Genomic DNA, 12,547 nt, shown 5'->3' with positions numbered 1-12,547 from the left:
TTGTAACGGAAGATACTGACACAACCTAAATAATAGGGGACTGGTAGAGTAACTTATGGTATATCCATACAACGGATACCATGAAGCCATAGCTCTAATGATCTCCGAGATATCATTAAGTTTAGGGAATTCCTTGGCGGTCTAGTGGTTAGGACTCTGAGCTTCCACTGCAGGGGGCCCAGGTTCAATCCCTGGTCAGGGAACTAAGATCCCCCAAGCCGTATGGCACAGCCAAAAAAAAAAAGAAAAAAACAAAAACCCCCAAAACCAAGATATCATTAAGTTTAAAAAGCAAGTTAGAGAACAATATCTGTAGGAGGTTACCATATGATACATAAAAATATATAGATATGCTCATTTATGCATATATCTCTGAAAGATATGCAAGCTCTCAGAAATAGTGGTTGTTTCTAGAGGACTGGGGCAAGGAACTTTTCACAGTATGCCCTTTTGCATTTTTGTACTGTATGAATACTACTTTTTAAAAATTTATTTATTTATTTATTTATGGCTGTGTTGGGTCTTCGTTTCTGTGCAAGGGCTTTCTCTAGTTGCGGCAAGCGGGGGCCACTCTTCATCGCGATGCGTGGCCTCTCACTATCGCGGCCTCTCTTGTTGCGGAGCACAGGCTCCAGACGCACAGGCTCAGTAATTGTGGCTCACAGGCCCAGTCGCTCCGCGGCATGTGGGATCCTCCCAGACCAGGGCTCGAACCCGTGTCCCCTGCATCGGCAGGCAGACTCCCAACCACTGCACCACCAGGGAAGCCCACATACTACTTTTTATATATATAGACAGCTCTGCCTAAGTCAATGAATTAATGCACTGTGTAACACCACTGCAATGCATAATACAAGGAGAATGAAATATGTATTACAATAAAGATGTAAAGGCATATGGAAACACAGAGAAGTTGTAGATGTTGAAAAATTGAAAATGTTGAGAGGAAACGAGGAACTTCAAGCCATACTTCAAATGAGGCATCAATAATTTGTCATTACAAATAAACATCCTTTTTCCTAATACTTCTTCCTATAGGTTATAAAAACAAGAGGGCAGTTGGGGTATTTGTCTAGTGACTAGGGCAAACATGCAAATGAGGTATTTCCCAGATGGTGATGAAAGAAAAGCCCCTCCTGGCATGCTTAAGACTTGGTTGGCCTACTTGATGGAAGATGAGATGGAGGAGTGGAAGCCAGGAGCCTAGGGTATATAGTCCTAGCTTTGCCACTAATTCACAGTGTGACCTTAAGCAAGTGAACCTCTGGATCTATTGTCCATCTATAAAATGAGAGTGTAGATCCTAAAAGACAAATTTAAAAAATCAAATGGAAAGGTTGGATTAATAACTACAATTGTGTCCAAGCTAAATCAACTTATGAAATTCCTGTTTTAAAATATACCTTATAACATTTTGAAATATTTTGTTGATATGCTAAGGTATTTCAAAGGAGCTTAATAAATAAATGTAAGAGTGTTTTGTCTACGGCTTCCAAGTCACTACAGGAGTGCAATAAGAAGTAGAAAGGAGAGGGAGTGACAGATTCTGTTTGGGAGACTGAATAAGTAATTCTAAGAGAGAAAAAATCAAGTGGATAATTCTTATCAGGGAAAAAATTTCACAAAAACATGGAAAAATATTCAGCCTTCCCATTAAGCAAAAGGAATATAAATTTGAGACTTTATACCTATTGAGGCAACAACAAAATCAACATCCCATACCACTGAATTCTGTTAAAACCAGTATACACATTAATATCTGTTAGTAATTTACAAAGCATTCTGCAAAATATGGCATGTTTATATAACTGAGCCATAGAGATATTCCTACGTTTTGACTCAGTAACTGCATTTCCCAGGAATTTATCTTGAGGAATACTTAACAAATACAAAAATATATATACATGAAGACACTAATTCATTTGAATGTTGTAATAATAAAAGAAAAAAACCTAGGCAAATGGTTTAACATGGGCACATCAACATGAAATATTGTACGTCTATAAGAACCATTTTGAAAACTAGAAATGTTTGTTAAAAAGAAAACGCTACTATGTTCAATGTATATAGAGATAATATATAAATATAAAATAATTTCATTTAGAAGGAAGAACTATGGGTACCTTATTATTTAATCAGTATTTAATATTCTCGAACTGGCTTTTCAATTCTAATAAAAAGAACTTAAGAATAAATTTGAGGAAGTAAATCACTTTGACCTCTGAGGTCTGTGATTCTGATAATTCTCTGATATGGCACTGGAGGCTTTGCTGTGAGCTTTCCTTTAGTAGGCAAGAAAACAGATCAGATAAATCTTCAGAATAGACAAGACTCTGGTACAGCAAGCTGAGGCCCCAGCAATTTGGAGACAGGGACATATAGTGGGGTTTTTTTTTTTTTCCTCTCACACATAAACTAACGTATAAACTGAATTTTGTGTGATTTATAAAAATACTTTTAGACATATACTACACCTACACCCACATCTGAGTAGAAAAGCTTAAGAGTGATGAGAAAAGATGTAGAAAGGATTAAGCACAGATCTTAGAACAGGGAGGGAGCCTTGAGATAATTCTAGTACAACCTCATTTTACAGATGAAAAACACTGATGCTTCGAAAGGAAACATGATATTACACGTAGAGAAAATGAAACTTGGAGAAGATAAGGGAAAAAAATAAGAGTGGTGGACGGGGGAAGGGAAAAAGGTAAAGGCAGCAAGTAAATACAGTCAATGTGTATGTGGGTGATAAAGCGGAGGAAGGCTACTACCACAGGGTGAAAAGTGACTGCTAAGACCTAGAAGGTGGCTGTGTTAGGTTTCACACACGGTCCTGTACATCTATGCTGGTATTTAATTAGCCTGCACAAGGTGCAGATCTAACAGACGTACTCTTCTAACTCACAATGAAGGTACAGCCTTTCAAGTCCGAAAGATTAATGCTAAACGAGATCTTTAACCATGGAACATAGAACACTGTTTAAAAACAATGTACAGAAATTGGTATCACACTGGCTTTTTCTGGTTTCTATATAAAAAAGCATGTTGAAAGATAATTTATTTAGATTGTACTGATTTTCTTCCTCCGAGCTCATTTTTAGGTATCAATTGTGACTTTTCAATAAAAAAATTTTAAATCTGCTAATTTAGATGGAAAACAAACTGTTTTCATATAGTTTCAGAAGGACTTTGAACTGGTTCATTCTATCTGTACAAGTTATGTACATGCATATACTTTCAGAAATCAACAAATTTAATCTATATGTAAGCTTCTGAGATGAGATTGCCTGAAACGTTTGCAACACTCTCATTTTAAGGGGATGGTTTAGTGCCACTGGTATGCTGCTGGCCACAGCTATTTTGTGTCCAGAGGGTACTAGTTACTTTCCTTCTCCTATGTTTGACAGATTTTACTGATGGAAAGCTGATCTAAGGATAAGACAGTGCTTGTCCAAGTTGAGATTTCGCCTTGAGCATTGAACACATCAGATTTTAAAAGTAAAGTTCAACTTACATCTCATTTTTGATGTTATACAATATGTGGCTTACTGGCACACATTAAAAAATCAAGCTTTTACTTTTAATGACTGTATCAAGCAACTTATTTAGCTCTACTTCAATAAAATAAAGACTATATTAAGCAATTTATCATTACTTTGTTTTTTTCCTTGTTGGACTTCAACATCTTGGTAACCTTATATCAAATCACAACAGATATATACCTCATTTTACACAAGATATATTTCAACAATGGTGTGTAAACTGGATTTATGAACTGATTTCTATCTTATATTATTATTTATAAAATGTTTATGGTAACCTCCAAATTATCTTCAATTAATATTTGACGCCAAACATTTAGGTTTTAGGCTGTATTTAGTTTCCCTTCTATTACCCGCACTACTCCCAACAAGTGGTTAATAGTTTATTTAAAACAACTCTATACTAGGAACATTTCCTACTTAGAAAACTCACATAGTGAGACCAAGATTACTAGGGAGACCTTAAAGAAATGTGTTTTTTTTTAAATTAATTAATTAATTATTTATTTTATTTTTGGCTGTGTTGGGTCTTCGTTTCTCTGCAAGGGCTTTCTCTAGTTGCGGCAAGCGGGGCCCACTCTTCATCGCGGTGCGCGGGCCTCTCACTATCGCAGCCTCTCTTGTTGCGGAGCACAGGCTCCAGACGCGCAGGCTCAATAGTTGTGGCTCACGGGCCCAGCTGCTCCGCGGCATGTGGGATCTTCCCAGACCAGGGCTCGAACCCGTGTCCCCTGCATTGGCAGGCAGATTCTCAACCACTGTGCCACTAGGGAAGCCCCAAGAAATGTGTTTTAAAGGTGTCAGATGTAAAATCTTAGAAGCAAAGTGTGGGAGGAATGATAGTAAAAGCTTAAAACCTAACGTTTTTTAACAAGACTGAAGAAGTTTATCATAAGTATTTAAGAATCATATCAGTACACATTAACATATCACAACTAAGCATTTATTACACTGTTTAAGAAGGGAAGCAAGTGCAGTGGTATTTCAGAAGCTATATCTTTTTTTAATGTAATATATGCTCATAGACTCTAAACAGTATTTTAAAATATACAATCTCTCCAAAAGAAAATATTTAACTAAAGATAACTTTTAATGTAAGTAAAATGTTACAAGATTTTAAAATTAAAGTCATCATCTGATTTTTCACAACACATGTACAGAAATTTTCAAACTTCCTGTACAGAGAAGTATAACCTCTACTCTTGAGCAAGGCGTTCAATAACACGTCGATAATCTTCCACAAGTTCCTGAAAGCTTTCTTCCAGCTGTTCATGTTGCATGCTTATTTCTATTTGGTTCATCTGGTTTGTCAGTTCTTCTGGTCTGAGACATTTTCTCATTTTAGCAAGATCTCTCTGTTTTTTCTAAGCAACAAACACAATTATTGGTTAGACTAAGAAAGCTAATAAAATTCTAATATAAAGAAATATAAGTCTCCATGTTAAAAATAATAGTAGTAGAAATATGCCCGAATTTGTCCCATACAGTTTTTTCTTAAGCCTAAACATAATGTTAACCGTGAATTATAAACTCTCTAAAAGGAAGGTTCCAGAAGACATGTCAATTAATGGTAAATATAGATATGTGACTAACAGCCCCCTCTCCAAAGCATAATAAAGAACTGGCCAGTATAGACACTCAAATACTTCTTTAATAAAAAAAAATATATTAACTGAAGAAAGACAACTGAGATTAAGTGCTATTGTTTCATCTCACTATTTAATCATTAATTACATTAATTTTCATTCCAAACTGGCTTCTGCCACTAGGCTCATTTTTGAGTTCCCTTACCCAGAGATGTATTTATGGACCACATGTTAATTTCAACATAAACTGTTGGAAGAGCTTCAGAAAGATGAGCCCAAAACTGTCACATTTTAAAAAACAATATTAACTAGCATTTATTGAGTCTCTACTGTCCAGACATGCATTATCTTATTAAACCCTCTCCATTTTACTGAGAAGGAAACCACCATGCTGAGGAGTTTGCACCACACTGAGGGGCTGGTAACAACTTTTAAACAGGACACTGTATCAGAACAATACTGTTAGTAATGCTGAGGACAGGACTGGGGTGCCAGGTCAGCAGCTCCTGCAGCGCTTCAAGTAAGAGATGATGAAAGTCTAGGCCAAGTCAGTAGCAGCAGAGATGGAAGGAACAGAACAGATTTAGGGAAGAAAACACTGGGTGATGTGGGGAAAGAAGAATGAAGAAGGACTCCAAGATTCCTGGGTGGGTGGCAACACTGCATTATATAAAACACTGTAATATATGAAACCTTCATACATTTTGGATAAACTGTTCTAGATTATATCAATCCTCTTTTATTAAAGCATATAACGAAGAGCTAACTCTACATAGAGATCAGAAATCACATATATTAACTCATGTAATCCTAACAACTCTATATAAGATAGGCACTATAATTTTCTTCAATTGATAAAGAAAAAAAAAGATGCAGGAGTTAAATAACTTACAGAGGTAGTAAGCTGAGAAGCCAGGATTCAGCTCCTAATGATCTGCTTGGAAGTCTGTATTCTGAGTCCCTATATCTAACTGACTTCCAAAGACATTTAAAAAAAAAACACACACAAAACCCTAAAAACGATATCTTAAATCCATCCTAAAAACTAATAAATGTCCCCTTAAAGGAAACCCTAATAATTTCGGAATATAGACATATACAGTGCTTCTCAAACTTAAATGTGCACAAAGATCACCTGGGAACCTTGTTAAAATGCAGATTCTGATTCAGCAGGTCTGGGGTGGGGTGAGATTCTGCAGTTCTAACAAGTTCCCAGGTGATGTTAATGTTGCTGATCTCCCCCCCCCCCGCCGACACCCCCCCCACCCCCAGCACAGCTTGGGGGATCTTAGTTCCCCAACCAGGGATAGAACCGGTGCCCCCTGCAGTGGAAGCGCAGAGTCTTAACCACTGGATTGCCAGGGAATTCCCAATGTTGCTGATCTTCTAACCACACTTTGAATATTCTAGAGAAGTGATGAAAATTCAAATTTATTGCTCCCAAGGCCTGGAAGGACAGTATATTTCTTACTCTTCAATCATGTGGATGATAAATGCTTTGTTTCTGCTGTAAAAGTTATTTTTTCTGCCAAGAGGCACAACTGCCCTATATAAGAGCATCTAAGTTAAGGAAACAGCTCAGGAACTAAAGGGTCATGCATCCAAAAATTATTGTGGTATGTGGTAGGAATAAAAGCTATTTTTCTTAACTGCTAATCAGTTATAACATTTATGAAATAATCTAACCATACTGCTTGAATATGCCTCCAATCATATTAAATTCTTATATACAATAGAACCATATTAATTCTTAAATATTTCTTGACTATCAATTCTGTTCCAAATAACCTATAGAATGAATCATGTGCCAGTAACATACTGTTTTAAATTATCTTGTTTTTAAATCTCTAAGAGTGCTTACTTCCCCAATTTATCTCCCCCTTCCTTGCCACCTTCAATTTCTTCATTGTCAGTTTTTTTCAGATGGATGTCAGAATTAATCTCTATTATAATTTTTAAGGGCATGGCAGTACATCTCTGAATTAAATTTAAGAGTTCTAAGTACCTTGGAATAAAAAATACATGTACTAGCTTTATGGAAAACTGTGCAACTATTATATAGAAGCTCCTCATGAGCATGTAAACTGTGGTTCAATTTTTAAAATAATTTGTTTATTGTTCAGGAATATTAAAATAATTTTAATATTCCTGAAACTATATATACACAACACTTTGTATATGTATGAAATATTACAAATTAATCTTTTAAATAATGTGTTTTAAAAAAAAACCTTAAAAAAATAAACTGGGACTTCCCTGGTGGCGCAGTGGTTAGGAGTCCGCCTGACAATGCAGGAGATGCAGGTTTGATCCCTGGTCCGGGAGGATCCCACATGCCGCGGAGCAACTAAACCCGTGCGCCACAACTACTGAGCCTGTGCTCTAGGGCCCGTGTGCCACAACTACTGAGCCGACATGCTGCAACTACCGAAGCCCAAGCGCCTAGAGCCCGTGCTCCATAACAAGAGAAGCCACTGCAATGAGAAGCCCACACACCACAATGACGAGTAGCCCCCGCTCGCCGCAACTAGAGAAAGCCCACGCGCAGCAACGAAGACCCAACACAGCCAAAAAAACCCCAAAAACAAACAAAAAACTGATTTGGGGAACACCTCTATCCAGCAAAGTGACATACATTGGGAGTACAAATTAAATACTGAAAGACAGAACTCCTTAAGATTGAAATAGACCTCCTGTAGGCTCAGAGTAATTCTCACCCTCCAAAAACAAAAAGTTAATTCCTTCATAGATTAGGGCTGTTGATAATTTTAATGAATGCAGACAAATTAATTAAAGATGGTATTAGTGTCAATTTATTTATGTTAACATTTGGCTTTAACACATGTAATGTGTTAAAAGTCCAGAAAACAATTCTTTCTTCTTGCCTAGTTTTCACAGGTTCCAAGAGGGTTTACAAATATAATCTCAAAAATGCCACCACCTCTAAGGGTTCCTTAATTTCTATCTGCTGAACTAGTCTCTTTTGTGAACTAAAGAGATAAGGTTCTTTTGTAAGAATTTAAAAATAATAATGGTGTGGAGGCATTGACGAGTCCTAAGACTTCTCAAAAGATTATCTTTAAACACATGTACAATGCATTGTATTTCTTTCTCTTCAGTTCCTCACTATGGAGGCATTTCCATTTTAGAGGAGCCTAATACCCAGACGTTAATAAGCTGTGGACACTCACACAATTAGTAAAAGGTAGAACTAGACCTCAAGATGGAGTTTTCTGATTCCAAATCCAAATATTATAATAATGATTCTAAATTTTATACTTGTAAACCAATTATGAATTAAAATATGCCCATGAAACAATATAAAAACTTTAATGCTAAAACCAAGCAGCTGCACCAACTTTTCTTTTTTTAGCCAAATTGTTCAAATTTACTTTTTGAACACCTGAAAATTACTTCTGTACTACAGAGTTTCTTTTTGTGCTTTTAAAAAATGATTCTAGTTAATATAGGTTATTTTTATCCCTTCTTGGCACAGATACAAATGAATTATCAGTGTTTAGAGAACTTTTAAAGTAAGGTACAACTACTTCAAATAGCTACCCAAACAATTTCTTAGTGGAACAGTGTGATTAAGCTGATACGGAAATTTGAGCCCTCAAATAAAGGCAGCACAGAATTGGTGGACTTTGCTATCAATAAATAATTTCATACCTCAGTAATAACTTATGACAATCTAAATTAGAATTTCTTTTCATAAAATATGTTGAAGTAAAAATGTAAATTCTAAACTCCAAACTTTCCCCATTTGGCATACACTTTAAGACCTAAAAAAATTTGAAACCACACTCAATATTAAGCAATTTTACTTTATTCTTAAATATAATTTTGCATTTGAGAATGCTGTGATAGCACAACAAAGTATATGAATATCAACTTGGAATGACAAATTGGAGAAAATCACTTGCGTACATTCAACAAAGAAATCTTATAACTCCTCCCATGCCTATAGGGCATTCAACTATTTCTAGGCTTTTACTAAGTTTGTGGTAAGTTTTCAACCACACTGTGGCTATCAACCCGAAGCAGGGGAGAGGACCCTCAAGATTTCTTGGTTTTCTCAATGAGAAAGAATACTGGATAACTAAACTCATTAAAATGTGCATACTATAACTAGGGTTTGAGCAAGTATCTGAAGAATTTATAATTTGTGTATGAGCTTTAGTGCAAGGATGGTGATACCCATTTTGGCTGTTAAGAATTTAAAGAGTTTAATAACCAGTCTTTGGTTGTCTTTTAGATGAGGTGAACTTGCTGGACAGGTGAGGATACTTAATATAAAAAATCATCATTCTTTAAGAGTAGACAATACTTGCTTTTATGAACTACAGAAATTCCCATTGTTTGGCATAACTTCATGACTACTGTATATACTTAGAATTCATCCTCTCTCATTTGCTACATCTGCCTATATAAAATATCACAAGTATCTGAGATGCATAATTCAATAAATTATTTTACTTTATTAAAACAGTTTTAATATTCTTAAATGTTGTCATGATAACACCTAATTATATTGTTCTACATGCCTAATTTCATCATAAAGAAATTTCCTAGCTAACAAATTAATATTAAAGATCAAAATCTTTGGAAAGTACCATTTCTACCAATGTTCTGATGTTTCTGAATTGATAAACATAAGGATTGATAAAAGAATAAAATGTTACTTTGGACAATTTTTGGGAACAGAGACCATTATAATTTATTACAACCTGTTATATGCAGATGGTAGTTCATAAGATAGAAAATCAATCCATTAAATTGCTTAATAAAATGGCACTATGAAGAAAAAAACATATATATGAATTCGAGATACAAGGATGTATAGTCATAAGCAAATAATTATTTTAATATACAGAATGTGATATGTTTAGAATTACAATAACAAATTAGGAAATACGGCTGCACTGCAAACAAGATGTGATAAAGGAAAAGAGCTGGGATTCAATGAGTAGTACAACCTATATACCATCAACATTCAAAAGACTGCTCTATAAAGCAGAATCTATGATAAATAAAACTTGGATTAATTTAGAAAAATCAGGGACTTCCCTGGTGGTCCAATGGCTAAGACTCTGTGCTCCCAATGCAGGGGGCCTGGGTTCGATCCCTGGTCAGGGAACTAGATCCCACATACCGCAAGTAAGACCCAGTACAGCCAAATAAAATAAATAAATAAATAAATAAATATTAAAACAAAGAAAAATCAGAACTATGTGTACTTGATATATTAAGTACTCATTATTAATTGACTTTCTCCTTCAATCTTAAGACAGATTCGAATTTGTCATTTATGTTCCCAGCTACTGTGCTGTATAATAAGCCTCTAGGTATAGTGTATTCAAATGCAGCAATCACATGTCAGGTGCTCAATAATTAGTTGTTGAATAAATAAATGAATATTCTCTCCAATCAGATTACTGTCCAGCTACAAGAATCACAGCAAATCCTCCTCCACACAAGCTGGCGTGGACAATATCTACCTTAATAATGGCCAAATGATGATGAGGCCAGACCTGATCTAGGAGGGGAGATTTTTGAGCTAGAGGAAAATAAAGGAGATGAAACAAAGCGGGGGGAATGGAGCAAGAATAACAACAACAACAAAAAAAGAGGTAAACAACACTAAGCTGCAATTTCAGCTATGGTCAAGTATAGAGGTTACAGATGGCAACCAAGGCCACATTTAGGAAGAAAGGAGCAAAGGTAAACAGAATATATATGACAAATGGGAAGACAATTAGAAAAAACTAACAAGATAACTTTGTTAGGGAAGATTCTGGGCATTCAGTTTTTAAAAAGATGCATACAAATGAAAGAAAAAAATAACCATGAGTAGACTCTCCTTGGGATTAGTTTTTAAGTGAATGGAAACAGATTTATAGCTTACATTGGAAAATTATGACAGGGAGAATTCTTGTAACTAACTGGAAGAATATTTTCACTTTTGTAAAAGTTAATTTAGCAAAACGATTTGGACTCTCCCATACACTGGCATTTGCTAGATTTTCTTCTTTATTTTTTTTTTTTTTTTTTTTTTTTTTTTTTTTAAATTTATTTATTTATGGCTGTGTTGGGTCTTCGCCTCTGCGCGAGGGCTCTCTCCAGCTGCGGCAAGTGGGGGCCACTCTTCATCGCGGTGCGCGGGCCTCCCACCATCGCGGCCTCTCCCGTTGTGGAGCACGGGCTCCAGACGCGCAGGCTCAGCAACCGCGGCGCACGGGCTCAGCTGCTCCATGGCATGCGGGATCCCCCCAGACCAGGGCTCGAACCCGTGTCCCCTGCATTGGCAGGCAGACTCCCAACCACTGCGCCACCAGGGAAGCCCTTTATTTTAAACAGTGACAAGAATATAATGTTTAAGACTCTTGAAAGTCCTACCTTATATGGGCTAATTAGTCTTCTTTTAATATCCAGTCTATAGCTTCTGTATTGTTCAGCATCACTCATGTCAGTTACCAGTAGTCGAAGAATTTCATAAACCCGTCTGGCATGTTGCTAATAAACCAAACAAGAGAAAAATATGAACATTTCAAATTACAAAATAGTAACACCTTCCCAAAAGAACACAGCATATATTGAATATCTGTCATAGGCCAGAAATTGTGCTAGGTGCCAGACAAAGAGCAATAAAAGATATAATCTTTGTCCTCAAGGAGCTAGCAGTCTAGTGGGTAACACAAATGACTAAGGTATGGTTAATTTAATGATAGAAATATGCATAGGATATTATGGTAGCACAGCCTGGGAATGGGGGAAATGTTAGAAGAGGATTCCCGGGGGAATAAAACCTGAGTGAATCTTAAAGGAATGGGAGCATGCTATACTTGAAAGAGGGGAGGGCACTATGTGTGTGTGCATGTCGCGTGCACACACATGCAGAAGCAGTCTGACACTGCTGGAGCACAAACTGAAAAAACAAAGCGAGGAGTAGCAGCAGAGTGAGGATGGAGCGAGAGCACTGAGCCGTACATACTGGGCGAAAGAGCTGGGTTTTATCTAGTTGGTAACAGGTTTGAGTTTTAAATAAAGCGTTTTCTCAGCTACATAAAAATGGCAGCAAAAGAAGGGGAGGGAGACCAATTAGGAAGCTCAGTTATTAAATCAGGCAAAAAATGATGAGGTGGCACAGTGGTTAAGAATCCGCCTGCCAATGCAGGGGACACGGGTTTGAGCCCTGGTCAGGGAAAGATCCCACATGCCACGGAGCAACTAAGCCCGTGAGCCACAACTACTGAGCCTGCGCTCTAGAGCCCATGAGCCACAACTACTGAGCCCACGAGCCACAACTACTGAAGCCCATGTGCCTAGAGCCCGTGCTCCACAATAAGAGAAGCCACCGCAATGAGAAGCCCGTCAACTAGAAAAAAGCCCTCATGCAGCAATGAAGACCCAATACAG

General features: G+C 36.7%; 2 protein-coding genes across 2 annotated transcripts in view; one reads left to right on the top strand and one right to left on the bottom strand.

The window, feature by feature from the left end:
• Positions 1-12,547, top strand: part of SLC25A12 (solute carrier family 25 member 12) — a 181,889-nt gene that overhangs the window by 11,600 nt on the left and 157,742 nt on the right. The window lies entirely within an intron of this gene.
• HAT1 (histone acetyltransferase 1) overlaps positions 4,464-12,547 on the bottom strand; it is a 47,359-nt gene continuing 39,275 nt past the window's right edge. The window contains exons 10-11 of the mRNA XM_059927255.1: positions 11,528-11,644; positions 4,464-4,906 (exon numbers count right to left, since the gene is read on the bottom strand). Coding sequence (XP_059783238.1) covers positions 4,739-4,906; positions 11,528-11,644 — 285 coding nt within the window. The 3' untranslated portion in view covers positions 4,464-4,738. The remainder of the gene's footprint in view (positions 4,907-11,527; positions 11,645-12,547) is intronic.

Source organism: Balaenoptera ricei, chromosome 7 (assembly GCF_028023285.1).
Source record: "Balaenoptera ricei isolate mBalRic1 chromosome 7, mBalRic1.hap2, whole genome shotgun sequence".
Classification (NCBI taxonomy): domain Eukaryota; kingdom Metazoa; phylum Chordata; class Mammalia; order Artiodactyla; family Balaenopteridae; genus Balaenoptera; species Balaenoptera ricei.
This window is presented reverse-complemented; position numbering and strand designations above follow the sequence as displayed.